The sequence below is a fragment of the Theobroma cacao genome, chromosome 1, assembly GCF_000208745.1.
Source record: "Theobroma cacao cultivar B97-61/B2 chromosome 1, Criollo_cocoa_genome_V2, whole genome shotgun sequence".
In the NCBI taxonomy this organism is placed as follows: Eukaryota; Viridiplantae; Streptophyta; class Magnoliopsida; order Malvales; family Malvaceae; genus Theobroma; species Theobroma cacao.
The window spans coordinates 13,745,120-13,768,137 of NC_030850.1; the positions used below are offsets into that span (position 1 = coordinate 13,745,120).

General features: G+C 35.8%; 3 protein-coding genes across 11 annotated transcripts; 1 reads left to right on the top strand and 2 right to left on the bottom strand.

The window, feature by feature from the left end:
- LOC18612515 (RRP15-like protein) lies at positions 1,116-4,076 on the top strand. Its single transcript, XM_007049350.2, has 8 exons — positions 1,116-1,615; positions 1,715-1,816; positions 1,903-1,984; positions 2,083-2,102; positions 2,239-2,299; positions 3,174-3,253; positions 3,516-3,623; positions 3,771-4,076. Exons 1-8 carry the CDS (start codon positions 1,226-1,228, stop codon positions 3,831-3,833), a joined length of 906 nt encoding a protein of 301 aa, XP_007049412.1. The 5' UTR covers positions 1,116-1,225; the 3' UTR covers positions 3,834-4,076.
- LOC18612516 (zinc finger protein CONSTANS-LIKE 9) lies at positions 4,812-10,574 on the bottom strand. 7 transcript variants are annotated; one of them, XM_007049357.2, is made up of 6 exons: positions 10,313-10,574; positions 8,724-9,449; positions 7,547-7,771; positions 6,387-6,577; positions 5,574-5,735; positions 4,812-5,451 (listed from the first exon to the last, which is right to left on the bottom strand). In XM_007049357.2, exons 2-5 carry the CDS (start codon positions 9,306-9,308, stop codon positions 5,606-5,608), a joined length of 1,131 nt encoding a protein of 376 aa, XP_007049419.2. In that variant the 5' UTR covers positions 9,309-9,449; positions 10,313-10,574; the 3' UTR covers positions 4,812-5,451; positions 5,574-5,605. The 7 variants fall into 7 exon arrangements, with proteins under 7 accessions (XP_007049419.2, XP_007049418.2, XP_007049415.2 ...); XM_007049356.2 differs by having other exon boundaries at positions 5,558-5,735; XM_007049353.2 differs by having other exon boundaries at positions 5,604-5,735; positions 6,387-6,691.
- LOC18612517 lies at positions 13,269-22,993 on the bottom strand. 3 transcript variants are annotated; one of them, XM_018114284.1, is made up of 16 exons: positions 22,464-22,993; positions 21,223-21,944; positions 19,059-20,426; positions 18,496-18,903; positions 18,314-18,385; positions 18,066-18,155; positions 17,915-17,949; positions 17,707-17,794; positions 17,465-17,608; positions 16,333-16,524; positions 16,166-16,245; positions 16,006-16,078; positions 15,805-15,906; positions 15,387-15,492; positions 14,425-14,512; positions 13,269-13,748 (listed from the first exon to the last, which is right to left on the bottom strand). In XM_018114284.1, the coding sequence occupies exons 1-16, from the start codon at positions 22,831-22,833 to the stop codon at positions 13,562-13,564; spliced, it is 4,125 nt and encodes a 1,374-aa protein (XP_017969773.1). In that variant the 5' UTR covers positions 22,834-22,993; the 3' UTR covers positions 13,269-13,561. The 3 variants fall into 3 exon arrangements, with proteins under 3 accessions (XP_017969773.1, XP_017969772.1, XP_017969774.1); XM_018114283.1 differs by having other exon boundaries at positions 21,223-21,947; XM_018114285.1 differs by lacking the exon at positions 15,387-15,492 and having other exon boundaries at positions 21,223-21,947.

A 23,018-nucleotide genomic window follows, 5' to 3' on the forward strand; every position in this document is an offset into this window, starting at 1 on the left:
TGCTTATTTTCACTAAATTTTATTTTTGTTGATTATTGGGCAATTTCCACAACAAGATTTTTTTTTCAAAAAGAAATTAATGCAAGATTTTAACTTTATGCCGGGAAGACCAAATTAATTACATAAACATTTTCCATTGTTATAATACTCAATTAATTGTAAGTTTAATATAATTCAGAGCTCTAATTAATCTAATTAATATAGTAGTATTAAAACAAATGCTTAATGGAGTGTGCCTATTTATATATATATATCCTTTCTAAGCTTATATATTAATAAAAGAACATGTTTTAACCAAAACAAAAGATTATTTGATAAAATATGAATCAAGTAATTTTTACGAGTTTATATTAAAAAAAAAAATTGAAGTTATAAAATAAAAAAATGCATTGCGTGGGTTAAAAGCTAGTTTAAATATAATCATATTGAAAAATATTAAAATATTATTTTAATAACTAAAGATTAATTGTTAATGAGTCTAGAAATAAAACTACTTTATGGTTAAAGAAAAAATAAAATAAAAATGAATATGAAACATTTGCACATTAAAATAAAATGAATAAATGACATAAGTTTATTACATAGTAAAATAAAATTTATTTCACTACCAAATTCTTTAGGCATGATTTTTACATATATCTATTTATAACTTTATATAAAAAGAGGGTTTTATGGAACTCTCAGATAATGTCACGTGAACATATCAATAAAAGGGTATTACAAGTTATAAAAAGTGGTTTTCCACATGTAACTATTAAGAGAGAGTTGTTGCGGGGTGTGGCCTTAGGTGAGCCGCGTCACTGGTGGCTTGTATGGGTGGTGGGCCACAATTGACAGAATTTGCTAAGTTAAATTCCAGTTAAAATTAAAATGACTGATTTATTTTAATTACCTCAAATAACAAATAAACGAAAATAAAGACATAAAAGAAGCCCGCTTCTTACTGGGCTGGTACAAGTGCCAGCGCCAATCCCAAGCTCTGGTTCTCATTGAAAATAAGGCCCAATAGCAAAAAATGAAGAGGAGCCTTAAGGCCCATAACGAAAGAAAAAGGCCCAAACAAAGAATTCCAAAACAAACTATATAAAGTTAATTGGGGAAAAGAGAACATCTCTCTCCTGAGTTTCAGACACTCCCCTCTCACTCTGTATTATTAGGGTTTAAAAAGGGTTTAGCAATTCTCTCTCGTTCTTTTGTTTCGGTCTTTTTCTGTTGAAAGCAGAACATGATGATGGTGGAGGAAGGCAGCGTTCCTGGGAAAAGGAAAAGAAATTTGGGTAAAAAGAAAGGTAACAAACCCAAGAATAAGAAACTTAAGATGTTGGAGGGTAAAGGGAAAAAGCTTAGAGTGAGTAAAAAGATGAGAAATCTGTTTGAGAAACGCGCCCGTGACTACAATTCCGATGATGAGGAGGAGGCGGAGGAGGAGGAGGAGGCAGCCCTTGATGATATCCGAATGGGCGGCGGCGGAGATGATTCCTCTGACGAAAACGAAGGTGAAGAAGCTGAAGATGATGAAATTCAACCTGGGATTATGAGGTTTACAGAAGGTGTTAGAGCATTCAGGTTGGCATTTAAGAACATTATAAAGAGGAGTGTAGCTGATGATTCATTGGTAAAGCTAGTTTCCAAACTTGGTTCTTTTTCTCCTTTTTTATTTTTTTTTCAATGAGTGACTTTTGGAACCTTTTTGTTTTTTTTTTTTCTAAAATAGGGTCCAGTATTATCAGGGCATAAGCAGCTTGTTGCAAAGAAGCTAGCAGAAGAGGAAGCTGAAAGGAAAGTTAAGGGAGAAGCTAAGAAAGAAAAACATTTGGTATTTTCCCAAAACTATACTACTAAATTTTTTTTCATGACTTTTCTGTTGCTGTGCTGTTTATATATGTGCTATGAATGTTACAGGTTGCAGAAAAGGGGCATGTGAAGCCTGCTAATTACTTGGATTCGCGTGAGAAGTTTCTAATTGGTATTGCTACAAAAGGAGGTAGTGTATTTTAACACCTTTATTTTTGTTTAATTTATTGCATATTTTTTTCTCATGCTAATTAAGTTTTGTTGTTTATGTGTTGCTGGGAATTTCAGTGGTCAAGTTATTTAACGCTGTAAGTTGTTTTATGAAAGCCCAACCATCCCTCTTTTACTGTCAAAAGTTAATAGTCTTTTGAGTTTGTTTTGTTAGATTGTTAGTTATTACTATCAATTGTGGGTTCTAAATTTGTTGTTTGATATGTTGTGTAGGTGAACAAAGCACAAAAGGCTCAGAAAGGATTGGACCCTTCAAGGTCTAAAGATGCGAAAAGTATGCAGCTAATCTCTACGGCTATAAGTTGTATATATTGTTGATCATTTGAAAGCAAATTTGCTGATTTTGTGAAATGTGCATTATCTAACATCCTGGCTGCCAAGAAAACCCTGTTCTGGATCCCTAAGCTGAGGCCCTGTTTTTGGCATTTGGCATTTTTGAATAACTTGAAATGCTTATTCTTGGCTCTTTGCTTATCTAAAGCTTCTTTCACAGCTGTGTTTAGTGTTTTTTATGATCAGATCCACGAGAAAGACATGATATACTATTATCGCCAGACAATCATCTGATATGTTTGTCATTCTATAATTCACCTCACGTAGGACTGCAAGCCTATTGGTATATATACATATAGACTTACATTATTGTCATTTTTCTATAATTAAATGGTGAACACTTTATGCTTTCAAAAGCATAGCATTGAAGGTTGAAGCATAATCATTACTTCTATGCATTGGAGTAAACATGCATCTTTGTCCTATATCTGCAGCAAGATCTGATCACTGGTTTTTTAGGTGTTGAAGCTTATAGAAACTATATTTGCATGCATGATATACAAATGAAAAGATTAATTGGATTTTGTCATAATACAGTTAAATATGTTATGCTTTTGAAACCTTAGTTGTAGAGGCTGAAACTGAAATATGATCTACAGTTGTTATTATCATCAGTATTACTTATAGAGATGCCTTGCCAAAAATATTGTTGACCATACATTTTCTTTATATGCGAATATGAATGCTCATGGTACTTAATTTTTTCTGCTATTAAAAGATTACTAGAAAATTTTGTTTAGCCATGGACAACCCTAATAAGGTGATTACTACCCTAGTTCCAGTTTTCTGACTTTATATTCCATGCATCATGCTAGTGATAAGGAAGCGAAGGAAAGAAGCCTTCTTTTCAGAGCTAGGCAAGCCATCGTTGACAGCACATGACTCTTCTAGTAAGGTTGGTTATTTTCTTAACTATTTTATAAGTTTCTTGCATCCTGCTATATCATTCCACTATGCACTTTTGGATATTATTGCTGTTGATATACTAAAATTTAGAAAATACGATCATTTTGTCTGTGCAAAGCTAAGTAAAAACTATATAATTGGGCCCATACTTGAGTGGGGACTACACATTAAATGCATTTAGTTTTCTTTTTTTTTTTTGGATTTTGCAGAAGTTTTTACTGTAATTGCTCACTCCGTTTTATGACATGCAGGGTAATAAATCATCTGATCCTAGGAATGATGATGGACCTGCTTGGGCCCCATTGCGTGATAATTACATGTTAACAAATCCTAAGTTGAAGAGCTGGGATAAAATGGCGGTAAGAATATTCATTCTTCTGAATATTACACAAGTCATGCCTCTCTCTCTCTCTCTCTCCCAGACACAGACATCAAATGCAGGCAGAGACTGCATGCATTTACCTGTTCTTTTTGGATAACAAGTTTTGTCTGCTACTTGCACACAGGACTCAGCAGTAGCTGATGATGTTGGAAGGATGTCTGAGGATAGTGGTTCAGATGATGATTGATATCCTTTGAACTTAAGGAGCTTAAATGTTATCTCTTACAGTTGGTAATAGTGTTTTCGCCAACCATGAGGTGACCTGTTATAATCACAGAAATGACCCTTTCTTTTTCTTGTTTCTTTTACTTGTTTCCAATGCTGTGCAATAGTCAGTTATCATTATAAATGAATTCAACCCAGAGGAATGGTTGTTTTTTCTTCCTATCTTCACCCATCCTTGATGGAATGAAATGAAAATTTTGGAGCATGGTTATTAGCCTATGAATTAGAGAAGCAAGTGCAATCAACCAATATAATATTTTTGTTTGAAAAAATTTGTTTGTGAAACACAAGGGTCGGGGTATCAATGCAAAATTAGCTTCGATATGTAAAATGAATTGTATATGGAACATATCTGAAGCCATGGTTACTCTCGGCAGGAAGTATCAAGGACGAGATCATTCACCTCAAATACCGTTATCATTTAGACGGAGGAGCCCTTTGCTGGGTCCTCTTCATTGGTCGGCTTGCAGTAGACAATTCTCTTCATGTTGAGCTTCAAATCTTCCAAAATGAATTCACTCTCCCTTGGGAGATGCTATTAAGATGGCATTGTTCACTCCACACCATGAGGAAAGTTTGTATACGAAAGGATGGTACGTACTCAGCTAAAAGCCCCGTTGGTTCTTGATTCTTGTTGGTTTGAACAGATATACCAAATTCTCAGCAAGCATTGCCATGTTTCAATGCCAAACGTTGCACTTGTTCATTTTAGCTACATCTGTCAGAGGTTAGTACTAAAGGTCCAAGATACAAAACAAAACATGCTGAATCATTTTTGCTTTGCTATTTATTTGCTAGTAAAGAAACTAGAAAACCTGAAACAGGCACGGCAAGTCGAGAGCTCGCACGCCCATCGAAGGTGAGAGTCAAGAACGATAAAACACTGCATATTAAAGTGACAAACCCAACCCTTCGAAAATTGCAGCATAGGCAGAGTGGATATCCTTGAAATCTTTTCACATTCAGTGTAGGGGGATAAAAGAATATAGAGAATGTATTTTGTATAAGTTATTACACACAATTTCATCCTAAGTGCATATGCTTACCCTGTGTTGTACACGTCCACCACCAGAGGAAGGAAATATTACAACTGCATGCTTATTGCCTGACCTAGCAACTGTTACTCGGGCACGGCGGACATGTCACTCTCTCAACTGCACATATAGATCTATGCTATACATGTCAACAGAAAAAAACTAAGAGCAAAATTACAGCTGCATGCTTTTTGCCGGCGACTTTGACAATTGTTAGCTGGGCTTCTTCACATGTCATTACAGCAGCAGCTTTTATAGAAGAGCTGAAGATATATAATTGTCAACATAACCAACACTGAGCATAAATATGTCTGGAGGACCAATAAGCATTCTCCTTTCCCTAGTAAAAAACGAATTGAGCAGGTGAACTTTTGCTCAACAGTAATGGCAGGTGGAAACCAAAGGCTCAGCAGCAACGGCGATCTAAGGCAGATCTTGCCAAATGATGTCCTGATCCATCAATCTTTATGGTAACGGAGAACCAGGCCTTGGCGATTTATTCATGGCATTTTTATATCCAACTTCTCCTCATAAAAACCTGGAGCCCTGTGATACAAGCATACAGCCTGTCATTTAACTAGCTAAAAAAACATATAAGAGCATCAACAATTTCACCATTTTAGGTAACAATAACCAATTCTTTCCAACTAACATCTTGTGATTCTTTCCTTTTTCTAAGCATGGTTAAAAAATTGTACTCTCAGCAGCTTCTGGTTTGGTTCAATGGATCATAATCATAGGCATCGCCAGCTTTAACAAAGCGCCCCTTTACACGCTTTCTCACATCAGCCCTTGCTTTCCGAGAGGCATATCTCACACGCTTCTCAAACCTATCACCGTGCAACAAGGACAAATTTTAAACATATAAATTCCTCCAACAGGTGGAATAATATTTTTTTTAAAAAAATTGAGGATTGTGAACAAGACTTGCAGTAAAATCAAATGTTAAGAGTTGAGGCAAGGATTGTGGATAGCTACAGGAATGCAAATCCACATTTCCTTACTTAGAAGAGAGCACCACAGTGAAAATGAACTCCTTCAATGTAACTAAAATGCACAGCTTACAGATTATGATAATGAGATACAAGTAAGAACACAAATATTAAAATTATCTAGACATGATGCTTTTATTTGGTGGCATGTGAGTTCTGTTGTCGGGTCTGTACTGAAAGCACACAACTAAATTGACACTTAAGAGACAAATAGAGAAGGTCCACAAGAAGGAAAACTAAAGAGAGCAAGAGAGGAACAAGAACTTGAGGCATGATATTGTCCACTTGGTAAACCATATAATAAGTCCATACCCATAGAACTAGAAATTCAGAGCCAGAAGGGGAATAAAAAGGAAGAACATCTAAATTCCAGAAAGTTGTAAAGCAAGAAGGACTAAAACCACAAAGTCATCAACTTAGTAACTATATGTCAAGGTGGTCAAAGTAGAACATATGTACATTTTATATGGGCTATTGGCATATACTTACTTCCGTGTCTTCTTCTTTTCCTTGTAACGCATGACAGCATCACTTCGAGTTGCTGATGAGAAGGAGTTCTCATTACATGGAGGACACCAAGGAGGCTCTCCCATGAGAAGCATTGATGAAGCCCCACAATCTTGGTAATCTCCTGCACTACTCTCTCCAGTAAGGCCAGAAAATGAGAGGCTTGAATGGGCCTGCCTTGCCGTAAAACAAAGAACTGAATCAGTTTTATTGCTCATCATGGAATCAGCAGATGCCGCATTGCTACATGCTGGCTGGATGGCATTGACCAATCCAACAGATGATCCCTGGACAAGCATATTTAGTTCTGACCATAAGAACATTTGCCAAGTACAAACTTAAAATGCTCAGGGGCTTGAATTATAGAATGATTCTTTACAGTGTGACTCCTAAGGGAGATATAACATGCAAGTAATATCCAAGCACATTAAACTGCCAATGTTGGTATGCAAACTGTTGACACATACAAAATTTACAAGAAAGTTGAATTACCAATAATCTGGATGACACTAAAAAATCAGATATTAGTACCTCTGGAAACTGTCAAAAGAGTACTCACAATTCCAAACGAAGACCAAGAAAATGGAAGGAAGTAAGCTTCCTTTTTGGTACATTGGTCATGTCCGAAAATCAGGGTTATTGTTTTCCTACAGATAATACTGACCCAAGTAAACAGGGATTTTTGCCTCTGATCACTTATACAAAATGAAGAACCAGCACATGGAAGGATAGTAAACTTCCTTTTTGGTACATTAATCATGTCTCAAAATCAAGGTTATTGATGCTAGCGATACCGCACTAAAATTAATAATTGCCATTGAGTAACAGCATGGAAAATTTAGTTGAAAAAGAACAATGACAACCATACTGAACTTGTACTTTACCAACAACTAAAGCTTACAACCCATTCATCAAATTAAAGCTTCTCAGTGCTGTATCAATTTGTTTTCTCTATTTTAATTTGGCAAGGAATGCTTCCATTTTCACGTTAACTGACAGCTGAAATATGGTATAGGCTAAATGTCATAACTACTATTTAAGAACACCAGAAAAAAGCATAACATCTAGGAAAATGAGAATACAATCATCAGAAAAAAGATAACACAGGCACCATAAAGCAAGATCAAAAGAGATGAAAGAACCTCAGCAGCCACTGCACCCTGACAATTGGAATCAGCAGCAGACATATCCTTCGTCCCAAATAAGCTATCGATTCCACCATTCTCAAAAAGTTCTTCTGAATGATTGAGAGTAACCCCAAAGAGTTCTTCATAGTTTTCAAGGTTCAAATCAACTTCATCCATGTTGAAGTCAGCATAGAGATCATCTTCACAAAGTCCAGGACACTTTGTTTGAGGGCAACATAACTGCACATTAATAAAGTAAAAATTTGTAAAGGTTCCTAAAACGGAAAATATTATCTCTATTGATAATTAAACGAAACTTGCGGAAATTTTCAACAATGAAGGTTTTTGCAAATATGTCAAAAATGAACTTGGACCATCTAATGCTAAAATCCAACAAATTCACTAATAACAAATGGTTATTCTAATCACACTTTTAATGTTTAAAATTTTTTTTTGATAACTTCCAACAATAACCTCAACCAACTTTCCCCATTTTTTTCAATCCATTACTTTCAGACCCCCCTTCTCCCTCCAGATTAAAAGATACAACTTCACCCACATAGATGTGGCATTAGCCTAGAGTCCAGAAAGTCATTCATGTGCATAAATTAGAGGAGATCAGGATTCCACATTTAAAAACCCATGGTAAAAATAGGCATTATGTTTTGGCAGAATAAATGACCAGGTTACAGATTTCTATAATCATACTGTAAAGGCCTAATAGTTCTCTATAATATCACCCTAAAACTTAAGTTGCTTTTGGGCCAAGAAATAAAAATATCTAAAGAGACCACTAAAAGAACAAGCTGAATACAAATTCGTGGTACACTGTAGTTTTAGTCAAAAACTGATATCTTTTACATTAGCACACACACACAGAAGCCAAGCCCAATTAAGTCAAGCTAAAAGTTTGGAATAAAATTCTTCCGCAGAAGGAAATTAATATGAAAAGTAAGTTGTGACCTTAACCTCAACGCTTGTTCCTGACCAAAAAGCGCAGTTATCACTAAAAACTCACTGTTAATTTGTTTTTCAGCATTTAGCACAGATTGCATGATACATTTGAAAAAGCCAACCAACTTTCTTGAAATGCTTATCATAGTTCTTTACCCCATTAAACTGAGATACCAAAGGCCTCAAGGTATCTCAAAAACAGTATATCTAAAATAAATATTCCGAATTCATCATTTACCTTGGGCAATAAATCTGTTGATCCAGCTGGCTGATCCAGAAGTCGTGGTGCAGATCTGAGTTCAGGAACTGATGCAGATCCACCCCAACTACTCCCCTTATCGGCATCAAGGTCATCATTCACCTCTGCAACACCAGTACCATTCTGGCTAATGGTGTTTTCTGTAGGGTCCCAGGAAGTCGTCTCTGCGTTCTCAGTGATGCTCATCAGACCCAATTCCTGCTCGCAAGCAGATTCACCTGCTGAAGGGGATTCCAAAACAAATGACCATACGGAAGAAAGTTCTGCAGCTGATGGGCAACCGGAGTAACAATTAATCGTTTGCCTCTTATGTGTTGAATTCGAGGTAGAGGTACCGTGACCCATCCAATCGCAGTTCTGACACAGGGAAATCCTTTCTTCTGCACATCTAACAAATGCAGGTTGCAAATTGCATCTTTCACATAACAATGTTCTTGAATGGCGTTTTGACAGTGCATTAGCAGAATGAACATTTCGATCACATGACAAACATAAACAGGCAGCATCAGACCGGCAATATACCATTGACCTTTGATCCCCACAGAAATCACAAATGTAACCCATGTTTCCAATGACACTACACCTAATCAAAACCTAAAACTTTTCGCCAAAATTTACAGACTTCCACGCAAATTATATATCAACCAGGGCAAGCAGCTTCTCATATGATCCAAGATTCTGCTACTTCTTCTTGCACTTCAATAGCTATCACAAAGAGGGAAACAAAAGATTGCTGTTACAAGAGAACTCAGTTCATGTTTGATATAAAAGCAAGCTAATCAATGGGAAAATTGGAATATCAACTGAAAAACTATATGGGGTAGCTTAATTTACTTCAAATTTGCTCATTACAATAATGATACAGCAACAGGGTCAAATTCTAGAAGACACTGTAATCATGGAAGAATTCACGTGATCAGCACTGTTTAAAGGTAAAAGTTTCTTGTATTTTTCATAATCACAGCCAAAAAGTAAACAGTTTTAAACACGCAGAAGCCAGCAGAAAACAAGAAATTACTGTGAACCAGTGAATTTCTAATTGTACAAAAGGAAAACAGAATAAATAGAAGAGAAAAATAGCTCATCAAATTTTAGAGAGTCCTCCATGACGATTACAGCGGTCAAAATCAAATAAGAATAAAAGAAATTGAAGGAAAAAAATAGAAGAAGGAATTAACTATTTCTTTTAACAGTAAAAACCATAAAGCAGGGGACTAAGCACAGAATTATAAGCAAAATTAATTACATTTCAAAACATGAAAAAAAAAAAAGAATAAAACATCCAAACAGAAAACAAGAATAATTTTTTTGCCATAAATTAAAGAAAAAAATTTAGAACTTCAATCCAAGAATTAAACTACATAATCAAAACGAAGTTACACACGAAAAAACAGATTAAGCCAAAAAAGCAGAGGATCAATAAATAAACCGAAACATCCGGAAATATTAACCAGAAAAAAAAAGTAAATCTAAAAGCCAGAAATAAAATCAAATTTAGAGAAGGAAAGAATAAACCGAGAAAGGGAAATCAAATTAAGAACTAAAACAAAAGAGAATGAGAAATTTACCGTGAGAAAAAAGAAAAAAAAAGAAGAGGACAAGATCGGGAACTAGCTGTAATATTAATATTGAATAATTATTGAAAAATATTACAAATATGAAACCCTAGAACAAGAGCTTTCCAGAATTCCTCTCTCTCTTTTCCTGTTTTTTTTTTTTTCTCTGTTTTTTCTTTTTCTTTTTGCTCTGTTTTTTTTTTCTTACTCTTTTTTCTTCTGCTTTGAGTTTATGTAAGAGATAGAAATTGGTGGGTGCATATGGGAAATGTGATGACATAAGCTGATAAAAAGTGCAAAAGAGAGAGAGAGAATAGAAATAAATAAATTAAAATTGGGGAAAAAAAAAAGGGTAATTAAAAAGGGCAAAATGGGAGAGTAAAGAAAGTGGGGCCCTGTCCTTTTCAATCGTGAAAGGAAAAGTTAGGCCCTTCTTTTTCTTGGTCCCTCCTTTACAAAGCTTCCAATTCCATACTTCCCAATTAATTTTTTTTTTAATTTTTTCCTCTCTCCAATTGTGTTTTTTTTTTTTATGTTTTCTAAATGCTACGAAATATAGATATTATTTTATTTATAAAATTAAATGAAAAATTATTGTTATGTAAAAAAAAAAGAGATAAAAATAATAAATGAATTTGTTGTTAGATGGGTTAAAACGGTATGCATAGCTTTAAGTTGGTGGAGTCTGTAAAAGGAGCAAGTTTAAGCTGTCATATGATGTTTTGTGAATTATATTTATATTCTGATTTGTGTAGAGAGGTCTTGTTCTACTTGTGGATTAGGCAACTTCTGCTTCAAATCAAATTCCAAAACAAACTAAAAAGTGAAGCCAATCATATGCTTCAAATAGAATAGTACATACTATAACAATAATAATAATAATAATAATATTATTATTATTATTATTATTATTCTTGTGCCACTTGAGGGGAGGATTTTTGCTTTTAAATTAAGTAGTCGCTTCTCTCTTCGTAACTTCACTCTTTATGTGTGGGGGGCAAACATTTCAATTATTATTATTATAAAAGTTTTTACTCCTAGATTCTCTTCCCATGGTGCTTTTAGTTTCTTTGCCTATTTGTTTATTATATTTTAAAAATTTATCAATTTTAAGGTACTTTTAAAAATTGGAGAATTCAATGATTGGTGGTCAACGTGGGATGAGTTTCTATGAATTTATTTACTGATTTATTTCAACATAGGAGTTATCGTCCAGGTGTCTCAGTGCCTTACATGATTTAATATTTATAAGTTATAATAACTTATCCATAAATATAAATATAAATATATTCTTGAATTAAAGAATTCCATCCATCTCAATAAATAAATTAAGAGCAAAATGGAAAATGAGGGTTCAAAGCCCAAAGATGAAGAAGAATGGGAGTTGAAGATAAAGAAGTTGTAATGGAAAGGCGCAACGTAAATTATTTTCCCCGGTTGCATTTTCGGTTCTTGTTTTTTATGTTTGTGGAACTTCGACCATTGTTTCTTGCTGGAGGTTCTTCATTGGTTGCTATAGGATTACTCCAGATTGAGTTTGATCTCATAGGCAACCAGTGGCTTCTCTCCTGACCCTTTCTTTTTCTGCAACGTACTGGGTGGGTTATTGTAAGCCGTGAGGAGCTGCCACACTACCTTATCTTTCGTAAATCTTTTATGAAATAAACTTTATTTTGCCCTTAAAAAAAAACACAGGTGGCAAAAAGGGTGGGAGAGTAGAGAAAATACAGTATGATGGAGAGAGTAGGGAAGAGGCGGCAGCAATAACTATTTGTTCAGATAAGGCATTAGTATGTGACGAGCAACTTGATGGACAAAGAAAAGACATGTGAGATTCAACCGCACAAAAGTGCTTCGCTTTTCCCCTTTTTTAATACCAAATACCAAAACTACCCTTGTCTCTCTCACTGATTGACGACGGCCTTGTGCCTGCAAAATAAATTAAATTAAATAAATCCGACGTGTCCCCACCAAAGCCAATTTCCCTATCCCACTTCTATATTCCCATGACAATCACTGTGCGCTTTTTTGATGAGTAAATAAGAAAATGTTGACTCAACACCCCCGGGTTTCACACCTACCAACAACCAACCGCCGTGCGCCAACCTGAAGCTGAAAGGGAAATAAAGCGAAATCGTTTCTTTTTTTTTTTTTTTTTTCTTGGAGAATCTAGTTGTACCCGCGACTCAGCTTTTGATTCAAGCAGCATGCTAAATGTGAAGCAGACTAGGAATAGCACAAGCTAATCTTTGGGAGAGGTTCATCTTCACCTTGTGTCGGGATAATGTTTTAGCATAAAGTGAAACAAAAAAGAGTTTTTATGTGAAAGAAACAGCTTATCCTCCTGCTTAAACCTAAGACAGATCAGAGAAAGAAACCCCTTCTTGCTGGGTTGGGGGGGAATGGGTAGATTTTTCTCTCTCCCTTTTGCTTTTCTTTCGTCAATTTTTTAATCTTCTTCTGTTCGAAGACAGGAAAAAGTGTTGGGGGAGTATCTTGTTTATCAAACTTTTTGGTCCCAGAAACCCGGCAGCCCAAACAACATAACTGCTGCACGTGGCCGTTCAAGTAATAATCCACGTCCGTCAATAGCGACCTCGTTTTGTATATACTCTGAAACAAAGTTCGCCAGGATACTATGTACGGACAAAAGCTATATTCACATTCAAAAAACGTTTTCAAGGAACACATTCATTCAACATCATACGCTGGCCTTCGATGGTCCACGCCACATATAAATCCGGTGGCCCTAGTGTTTAGACTTTCAAAGAAGAATGATGTAGACACTTCAACCACTCAAGTTTATTCCTCACTACAAGCTTACCTCGTTTAAAAGTTCGATAAGCTTACCTCGTTTAAAAGGTCGATAAGCTTACCTCGTTAGCAGGGCTCTCCCTTCATTTGGGAAAATACACTGCCCTAACAGTTCAAAAGGCTGCACCTTTGATCCGCAACGTTACACTCCTTCTGTTCCCAACAATTTCTTTCATACAGCTTTTTAAGTATTTATACAGTGCATTTCACCTCCATGTCACTGCACTCAGGTGAACTGGCTACTTTGAGGTTCTCCATATATTAACAGAACCACAAAAAATTGTTCTTACATTTACCAGTGACTAAAGATGTCAGCAAGTCATCACTTTTGTACTATTATTTACAAAGAAACAGAACACGATGCTCAAACAAGCAACAGGGAGAACAACAACAACAACAACTTGTTGGTGTTCCGACTGTCTTCTTAACGGATGTTAAAAACACTCATCACCTGCCCGAAGATCGCATCACCTGGGAAACACACCTACAGAGCCTTATAATCCTCGAGTGTCCAGCTCTAAGGTTTCCAACTGCAGCTTTTATTTCAGCTGAGAGTGGTCGAAGCTGTAAGTTTTCTGTCCCAGCGGTGGGAGTCTGTAACTGATAAGGTAGGACCTCCGAAGGATAAACCCCACTGTTAAGAAACCACGAGACAAGAGAAGTCAGTTGATTATTTGACAAATTACAAGTAAACTTATCTTCCGTGGAGCCCATCGGTACATAGTGTAATGCTTTAAATTATCAGAGCACAAACAACAATGAGCAGTCACCTAAGAGTCTCCAGAATTCAATATTTTTATATTTAGACAATTACAGATCTACTCGAATTTGTTAAGAATTGTTATCCAAATTTCATTCATAATTACAATCTGAACCACAACTGAAGAAAATGGTACCTAAATAAAACAGACTACCAATGGCACTTTTATAACAAGATTAATAATGTAAAATTGAAGAAACAGTAACCAGTGAATCCAACGTTAGGGCAGCTGAACTCACATTCTAAATAATATCAGACTGCTTGAACTACTAACATTTTTTATTGGATAAGAAAAAAAAAAGACTACTTTGAAGCCTAAAATAATTGATGAACTGAACCAATCCATAGAAACTAATATAAAAATCAACATAATGCACAAAACAGTTACAAACTCTTTGGCAAAGATCTATGCTCCATATGTTATAAATTTCTCAACCACATGAAAAGATCATAAATCCAATTCAGGCAATTCAGCTCTAAGATAAAGCATCAGATTAGCAAAATGCTTATTAAAGAAAAAGTAGAAAATACAATCTATGCAGGACTTTACCAGTTCAAACATGTCACGTCAACAGTCATCATCACCTTTACACCACTGTCAAAATCAACGAAAGCAAGCTGCAAACCCAGCTGCTCAGCTGCAAACCAGGAGTGCTATCAAGTTTCAATTTGACCATATATGTTCTTTAGGAAGTTAAGGCTTAAAACTGGACAGAAGAAAGAGGACTGGGGTTCGATTTTGCCCATACATATAAAGAATGGAAAAATGGTAACTAAGTCAAGCCAACAGAGCATTCCAACCAAAACAGGGTTTTTGGCAAATTGATATTACAATGATTTAGAATTTAGGACAGCAAAAAAAACCAAGTAATAAACAAACTAACTGCATAAATGATAAGAGTCATAACTGTTCTGGAAATCAAGAGGCAGAAGGCAACTAGGAAGCCAAGCCATGAGAGCAAAGTTACCGTTGTCTCTTTGGGGACATGAGTGCAAAAATACTTACACAACATAGATTGAACTTTGCTAAGCCATTTATGGGCTATGCCCAAACCTCTTTACAATTATACTGTTAACAAAGTAATTGGATAGACAGAAGCATTAAAACTTTGGATGGTCTAGCACACTTATCATTAAGAGACTTTACCTTGAATATGTTAAACTGACTGAAGAAAGAGCCAAGGAAATAAACATCTTACCATTATTAGTTTTATGACTGTATATCTCATCCTACTACTAGTAAATAAAAGCAACATCTAGAAAGGCCAAATTGATAAGCTCCACACAATCAGTAAAAAAAAAAAAGAATAAATAAGACAGTTTCATGCAGGATAAACATGCATAGGCTTCTAATAGAATTATATCCAACAAGAAATGCAATCTGGTCACCCATCTCTACTTTGATTGCCTGAAGATAAGAATGACATTTCAAATTCTCCAAAGCCATTGATTCAAGAATTTACACCATGTCATCACAACTCCAGGGAACATGATAAAGAGAAAAATGAATACCAGACGGAGAATGAAAGCTTGTTAGTGTCAGATTTCTAATCTCTAACTGCGCTATCTGTACTTCCTCAACCACATCTAGCAGATTTGTCAAAAGTAAACTCGTTCTCTGCATAATCAGGACAAAATAAAGTGAATCGTTTCAAACATTGCAATTGTCCAGAAATACTCTGAAATTTCTGAGATACAACAGGAACAAGTATTGAGAAAAGTTCAACAGGTTAGAGAAAATATAACTGCAAGAAACCACAGAATCACTCGCTCGAAACTTGAAAGTATGTACTATAGCTTCATTCCAGGGCAAACATAAGCAAAGCATAAACATGGTGTACTTTTCTTATAGAAATTAAACTAAAATAATTTGTTTACATCATAAGAGAAAAGCAAGAGACACAAGACATTATGAGACAGAAGTACTTACTTGTGTTTCTTGTGCTAGACTTTTGAACCCACCATACTTCTTAGTGGATTCATGTTTAAAGACAAATGCAAATGCCGAGCAAGCATCCATGTTTGGGAAGTTCTAATGAACAAGATCAAACTTTAAAAATAAGCATGACAAAATGAAACAGAAAAGAAAAAGAACAAAGGTACACTTCAGTTAAATTGTTGACTTTGGTACCTTAGTGATGTTTATATCCTTCAATTTGTTTGCAACAATAATACTTGAAATTGGACCAGTATTTAACTTGAGACTGCAGATCATCAAAATATAAGAAAAAATGTAAAACTTGGCTGACATAAACAAGTGTTGGTCAAAGATAAATACATCAAAAAGCAACCTCTGACAGATGAACCCATGGTAGTTGAGAACAACATTGTGAAGGCCATTCCTATTCTCCAAATCATCAACCTCCCACAACTGATGAAATAACAAACAGGTTATGTCTCATTCATAAAATAACCTCCAGTGTGTTTTGAGAAGAATAAAAGCAAGAGTTAAAAAGACCTGCATATCCTGGCGTATAAATCTGCAACAAGTTCTCTTCTTTAGATGATCATTAACCAAATCAATAGTGTCAGAACAACTTGGTTCTCCTTTCATCTTGCAATAAATGTGAAAAGATTTGGTTAAATTTTTTATTTTTTTTTCCAGAGCTTCAGCCTCATGCTTCATTGTGGTAACTTTATCACTGGATCCCTGGCATGACACAAAGAAAACGTAGCATAAGAACCAAAAAATTAACCAAAATTAATGATCCAGATCGTTTAAAACATTATAAGAGGCATGAGCAAAACTCAACTGTAATACACAACATATGAAGAGATAGGATGAATCATATTAATATTTAAACAGCTGGTTTTGGTTATAGCTGATGAATGCTACCGATATTTAGCATCATTCATAGCAACAGTATATGGTGGAGTCCTCCACTGCCTCTGGTGCGCTTTATGCTGAAAGTTAGTAGTATTTCATAATATATAGAGGACAATTCCCAAAATATGTAAAGCTTATCTTTTATTTTTTTGAACAATCGCATGATATATAAATCATGCAGATATTGTCATCAAACAGAAGACATAGATCATGTAATCATCCAAGAAACTATAATATCATACTCCAAATAAATTCAACGAAACTTTTAAGCAAAAATGAGCCATAATCTTCCAAGATACTAACTCTAATTTTCTTCTTCATTGAGATATCTTAAAATGTCAAAGAGGAAAATAAATATAATTCTACATCCAGCTTAGGTTGATATATGTTTGAGCCCATACATATAGCTTATACCAGCTGCAAAAACAACAAAATATGATAGATACACAAAAAAGAAATAGTCAAAAAAAATTCTTTGCCACTCAAATGGGCTTTGCTCAAAATTAAAACACATTATTACAATGAAAATTGGGAGCCATACAAAGCCAGCGAGGGTTTCATTTAAAATAAAACACGGTTTCCCATTTGTATGACATAATATTAGTCTCTAGAGCAGTACCTTTTTTCCTTTTTAATCATTTAAGTATATAAATTAAAAAGGATGAGACAAAAAATTAATTAAAGCAGCAACATGGCCATATCAGCCTTTATAGCGCTAAAAAACATGCAGAATAGATCCACATCTTATAACAGATAAGTATACCGCAACATTGCCTCCAATTCTAACTGGACGTAAATTATCATCAAGTTGAGTGTCTTTTTCAGCAGACACAGGTGGATGTATGACACAATTTAACTTCAACATTTGAGACTCCTGAACTCTGGTTCTCAGTAACTGTACCTGTTTCTGTATTGAAGATTGTAGGCAACAAAACCATACACATTTGAGCAGAATGAATAACATTAACCAAAAAGATAAAGAAAAACAGAAAGCAAAGCAAATACCAGCAATCTTTCATGCTTAACATGCATCAACTGCAATTTAGCCTTTTCATAGACTATTCTGTAGAGCAATGGTTTTGTCCCAGCAACTCTGCAAGGACATCATTTTCAGCAACCGTAACACTTGTAATGCAAAACGATTTCCATGAAAATTACAGACACCAATATCAGTCACATTCATAATAAAGACATGAGGATAAAGTGGAACCACCTCTTATGCCAAATATTGCTGGATTGATCATATGCCTACCAACAGCAATATATAGGAGCAGTGTCAGCAATATGTTAGTCTAGTTTGGTTATTAGGGTCGGGAGTAGCAAGCAGCACCCCTGCATACAAAGAGGCTGGAAGTGTTGCTTACCGAGCATAGCTGGGATTGAATTTCAGAACAAAGCATCGCACATAGATTAACCTTCTGCTGATGAATCAATATATCTTCCATCATGTTTATCTGCACATTCAAATTATTGAGGGAAAAAAAAAAAAAAGGGAGACAGGAACTGTTACATGGGAATTTAGGTTAGGAAAAGATGTTATCATTATTTATATCCTGCATTTTTGAAAAAATGTTAGACGGGCACAGAAAATTTAGAAAAACAAGGTATGTACCACTTTTATATTTAGTTTATCAAAGGATGGAGACAGTAGCTGATTTGTATCTGCGGATAGTTTGAGAGAAATCTGCAATATAAGATCTAATCAAATTCAACAGGACAGGTAACAGTAAAATTTTTGCATTATATATCACCAAATCTGGATATGCAACAAATTAGGCAACATGGTACACATACATCAGTCCAATTTTTCGATGTTTTGCCATCTTCAATCCTTTCATTTCCTTTATCACTTCCATCATAAAATTCCAACATACGCTCCGTATAATTTTCTCCAACTTTATGAGATTTAGGACTCTGCTGGATAATGTTACGTTTATCTGCATGATGCACATCCGGAAGAGCTACTTCTTCACTTGTCCTTTTTCTTTTTGAAGAGATCTGAATGTCTTGGACAGGAGTTGGATTCTGTACAAATCTTTGATGACAGTCATCAATCCTTTGTAAAGTTGAACTGCAGTTAAGAGATACTACATCTTTTGCAACAGAGAGTTGCATATTATCACCATGCAGTTCTTTCCTACATAGGCTCCAACTTGGCTCTTTTGAAGTGGGACTCTGAGTTTGCTTGTTCTTGGATGGGCTCTGAGCAATTATTGCACCAGACTTTAAATGTCAGCTTTAATATGAATTTAGAGCTAGGAAGCACTTAGGGTAGTATTGGCATCAAAACACAGGGCAAAGATTTGATCACAGTAGACTGACTTAGAATGAGAGAAGATATAGAGAAAGACATATACCTTTTGAGGAGACCGCTCATTTTTACTTCTTCCATGTGCATCTACGGAAGCATAAGCAGCAGAAACCTTCATCTGTTCACTGGACCGGGTTGGCTCAGTTGCAGTCTGGATATTCTTCTCACGGCTTCCTGACTGCAGTTTGAGGGCAACACCATCAGGGAAATCCCTCAAGGTTTTAGAAGTATTCTGCAAATCAAGCCCATTACTTTCTCTTTCATCCACCCTCCTTGCTAGACAAAAGTCTTTTAAACTGTTAATCTTAACAAGAGGTGAGCCGGACTGTGTTCTGTTTTCAGCTGTTGGAGTTAAATAGGTACTGATAGGAACTGTTTCTACTAGGTTGCATTCTCGTCCAGAAACAATAGTGGTGCTGTTATCCTGATGTTGAAGCTTTAAATTGCCAGAAAGAGTGCCTTGGTATTTTGTTGCTGATGACAACTGATTTAACCTGTCCACCAGAGGAGAAACGAGCTTATAAACTGTACCCGTATCTCTCTTATCTTCACTTATTCCAAATGTTGAAGCTACTAGTGTCCCATCTAAAAGTTCTACTGATGTCAAAGTATGATGCCCCATTTTCTTTCCTGAGTGAGTGAACTTAGATGGTGAAGTAAATGTGGCCATTCTTTCAGTAGATTTGTCATTATATTCCTTATCTTTTCCAAGCCCACTGGTCCCTCCATCTTGAATAAAACTACTGATGTTCTTTGGAGTCCCAAGACCATTGCAATCTACTTTCCCCTTCTTCAGATCAACACCGGATAACTGCTCCTCTAGATTAATAATGGGGGCATTTGCCTGTTGGCACTGAAAACTCTCACTTGGTTCCTCCATAATGGTATTGAATGGAGAAGCTCTAGAAGAAAGAGACTCTGATAATCTGAGTTTTGACTTTACAATTCCATCATTGAAAGCAGAAGCACAGGGAGAAGGCTCCAGAATTTTTAACTTGGAATTACTTTTCAAAATGGATGGCACACTCCCACCTTGTTTTACGCTTCCCTTAGACAAAATAGAACCCGGGTGTCTTGGGGAAGGAGTAACAAATAGTGCACGTCTCGGTGAATTTGTAGTATCCAGAAGTATTTGCTGCCTTTTAGCAGATATCGAGTATATGGACCCAGCTAATGGAGACCCATGCAGTTGATTAGAAGCATGACCAACATTAGAAGTATGTATTTCATCCTGAGGAGAATTTGCTTTCACCCCATCTTTAGTTGGAGGCTGGTTTCCACATTCAAACTGTTTGAACAAATCTACCTGAACAGCTTCACTACTCTGGTTTAGTGGGGTACCAGTAGTAACAGCAAGCAACTCAGAATTCAGCACACTTGTTCCAGACATAACTTCAGTCATATCCTTGTTCCCCTGAAATGGAAACAATTAAAAAAGAGTGCTAATCCATACCTTAGTTCTTCCTGAAGAACTGACAGATACTAACTGAGCAATGAAAAAGTATATAAATCTCTATTCACCATCTCCAACGAAGGGTGTCAATGGAAGAAATATATGAAATTGTGTCAGTGAAAGCTACTGCAATAACCGTTCATGAGTTGATAAGTGCAATACTTGCATCTTTGACATGTCATTGCATAACATAGATTCCTAAATAATACTAAATTAAAATCTCACAAAAGAAAAAGAAGATGATCTTGTAGATGTTAGGATAGAAAATTGTGAGATCCAAAGCACCAATGTGTAAATGAAAACTCCAAGAAATCAATCATGTAACAATGCCCCATGTGAATCTATTTAATGAAAGTACCAGATTAAATTAAAAAAAAAAGGAAATAACCAAAACATTAAAAAAAAAAAAAAGCTAAGGAACATAAGATTAACAGGAGAACAATCTTTGTTCCCTGATACCAAATTAAATTCTTAAAAAGAAAATAACCAAAATATTGAAAAAAAAAAAAGCAGCATATTATAAATGAAAACTCCGAGCATTCAATCATGTAACAACACCCCATGTGAATCTACTTAAACTACCAAATTAAATTATTAAAAAGGAAATAACTAAAACATCTAAAAAGAAACAATCTGAGTAAAATTAGATTATTAGGAGAACGCACATTGTTCCCTGATACCAAATTAAATTATTAATAAGAAAATAACCAAAATTTGGGGAAAAAAATAGTCCAAGTAACATCAGATTGAGCCATACTTTGTTCAGATGATCAGGAGTATGGATTTGCCAATCGAAAAAACCTTCAGCAACTGGACCATCTTTTGGGTTCGACAAGCAGTCATGCACTATTTGATCAATAAGAGTGGTTGTCGAATCACATGTTGCCTCAACCAGTTTGTTTTGAGCAGTAGAAACACCATTACTAGACATATCATGATTATTAATGATGAAAGGCTCTAAATTCCCATAATGTAAGGGTTCCACACAGTCATTCCCATTCTCACGAGATATGGCCAATTCAATCCTTGATAACTTTGGACTGGTAGAATCAGAAGCAGGGATGGCATTAAACTCCTTACTGCCTTCTGCCAAAAGTGCTTCTAATGTGGGAGAGAGTCTCCCATAATCATACCTATGCAGGCTTTCTCCAACAAGACTCATGTCATTAGAATCTCTACCACCACTAGACTTATTAATAGGCACAGGTGATGGAGACTTTAGCTTCTTCACCTTTGTTAACACCATTAAACTTTCTGGATCAGAAGGCATGGTAACTTGGCAAGGCGTCTTCTCTTCAGATGCAAGACGAACTCCTGTTGAGGTAGTGAGATCTCCTGACTCTGATCGCACAATGCTACGAAAATGCATTGAAAATGCTGTTGAATCCATTGTGATATCATGGTTATCATCTGAAGCAGCAGAATCAGACAACCTTCCAGGTCGGATAAAGTTTGCAGACACAGGTCCAAAAAAGTTGTCTTCTGCAACAAGACATTTGAACAAACATTTCAAAACATGGCAATTATTAGCATTAACCATTCTATTCATTAGCTTAAATCACTAGATTTATGATATAACAGGAGACAAATATCTTTTCATCTCAGAAAATTTTAGGCAATGAGGCGTTGTATATTAATGCTTTGTTTGAGTGTTATTTTACTACTTGCTTTTTGATTCTTAAAAAGTTGCTAAGAAATAAAACACAAATAGTGAAAAGAATATTCATGTTTAATCAAAGATGAACAAAAAATGAAAACATAACTCACGTTCAAACATAATTATTATATAAGGTAAAGTAGAACATTTTATTATTCACCAAAGCTATCGAAAGAATTAGTATTTGCTTTTATATTGAAGTTGCACTTTTTGCATTTTGGTTTCCAAAACAAAAAGCAAATAACAAAATAACAACCGAAAGGCGCCTCAACAATTATGAACCCTAAGTCTTGGCAAACTAAAACAAATGCTTAAAAATTAACAATGCAACCCAAACTGACCATCATTAGAAGTAGCAGACCCCACTGTGCTACTTCCACCTGGAGACGGCGACTCCATCGGCCTCAAGAACGACTTTCTCGCACTCAAGACGTCGTCATCTTCATCCTCATCGTCATCAGCACCGTTTGAATCATCACTATCCACCAAATCTCTAAAGAGACCAAGCACTGCCTTGTCCCGGTCAGAAGCTGCCCTGGGAGTGGAATCCGGCGGGGTCTCGCAGTCGTCGTCGCGTTTGAAGATATGGACCGAGGTGATCTCGCGGTCGGCAAAGCTCACGCGCCGCGACCGTTTCTTCCTGAAGGCGATGGTTTCTTCGTCCGTCTCCTGCGTGTTGCAGGGGGGTTCGTCGGGGAGTTTAGAGGCCATTCTTCCGGAGGAGAGAGTGGGGAAATTTGGGGAAATTTTCAGAATTAGGGTTCAGAAATTGAAATACATATTTTCTTTCCTTGTGTTTCAGTAGGAGTGTGGGGACTGGGGAGTGGCTTTGTGCGGGAAAGATCGTGAAGAAATTTTGAATTCGCAAGCCCTTTCTTTCTGCCCCTTTTTTTTTT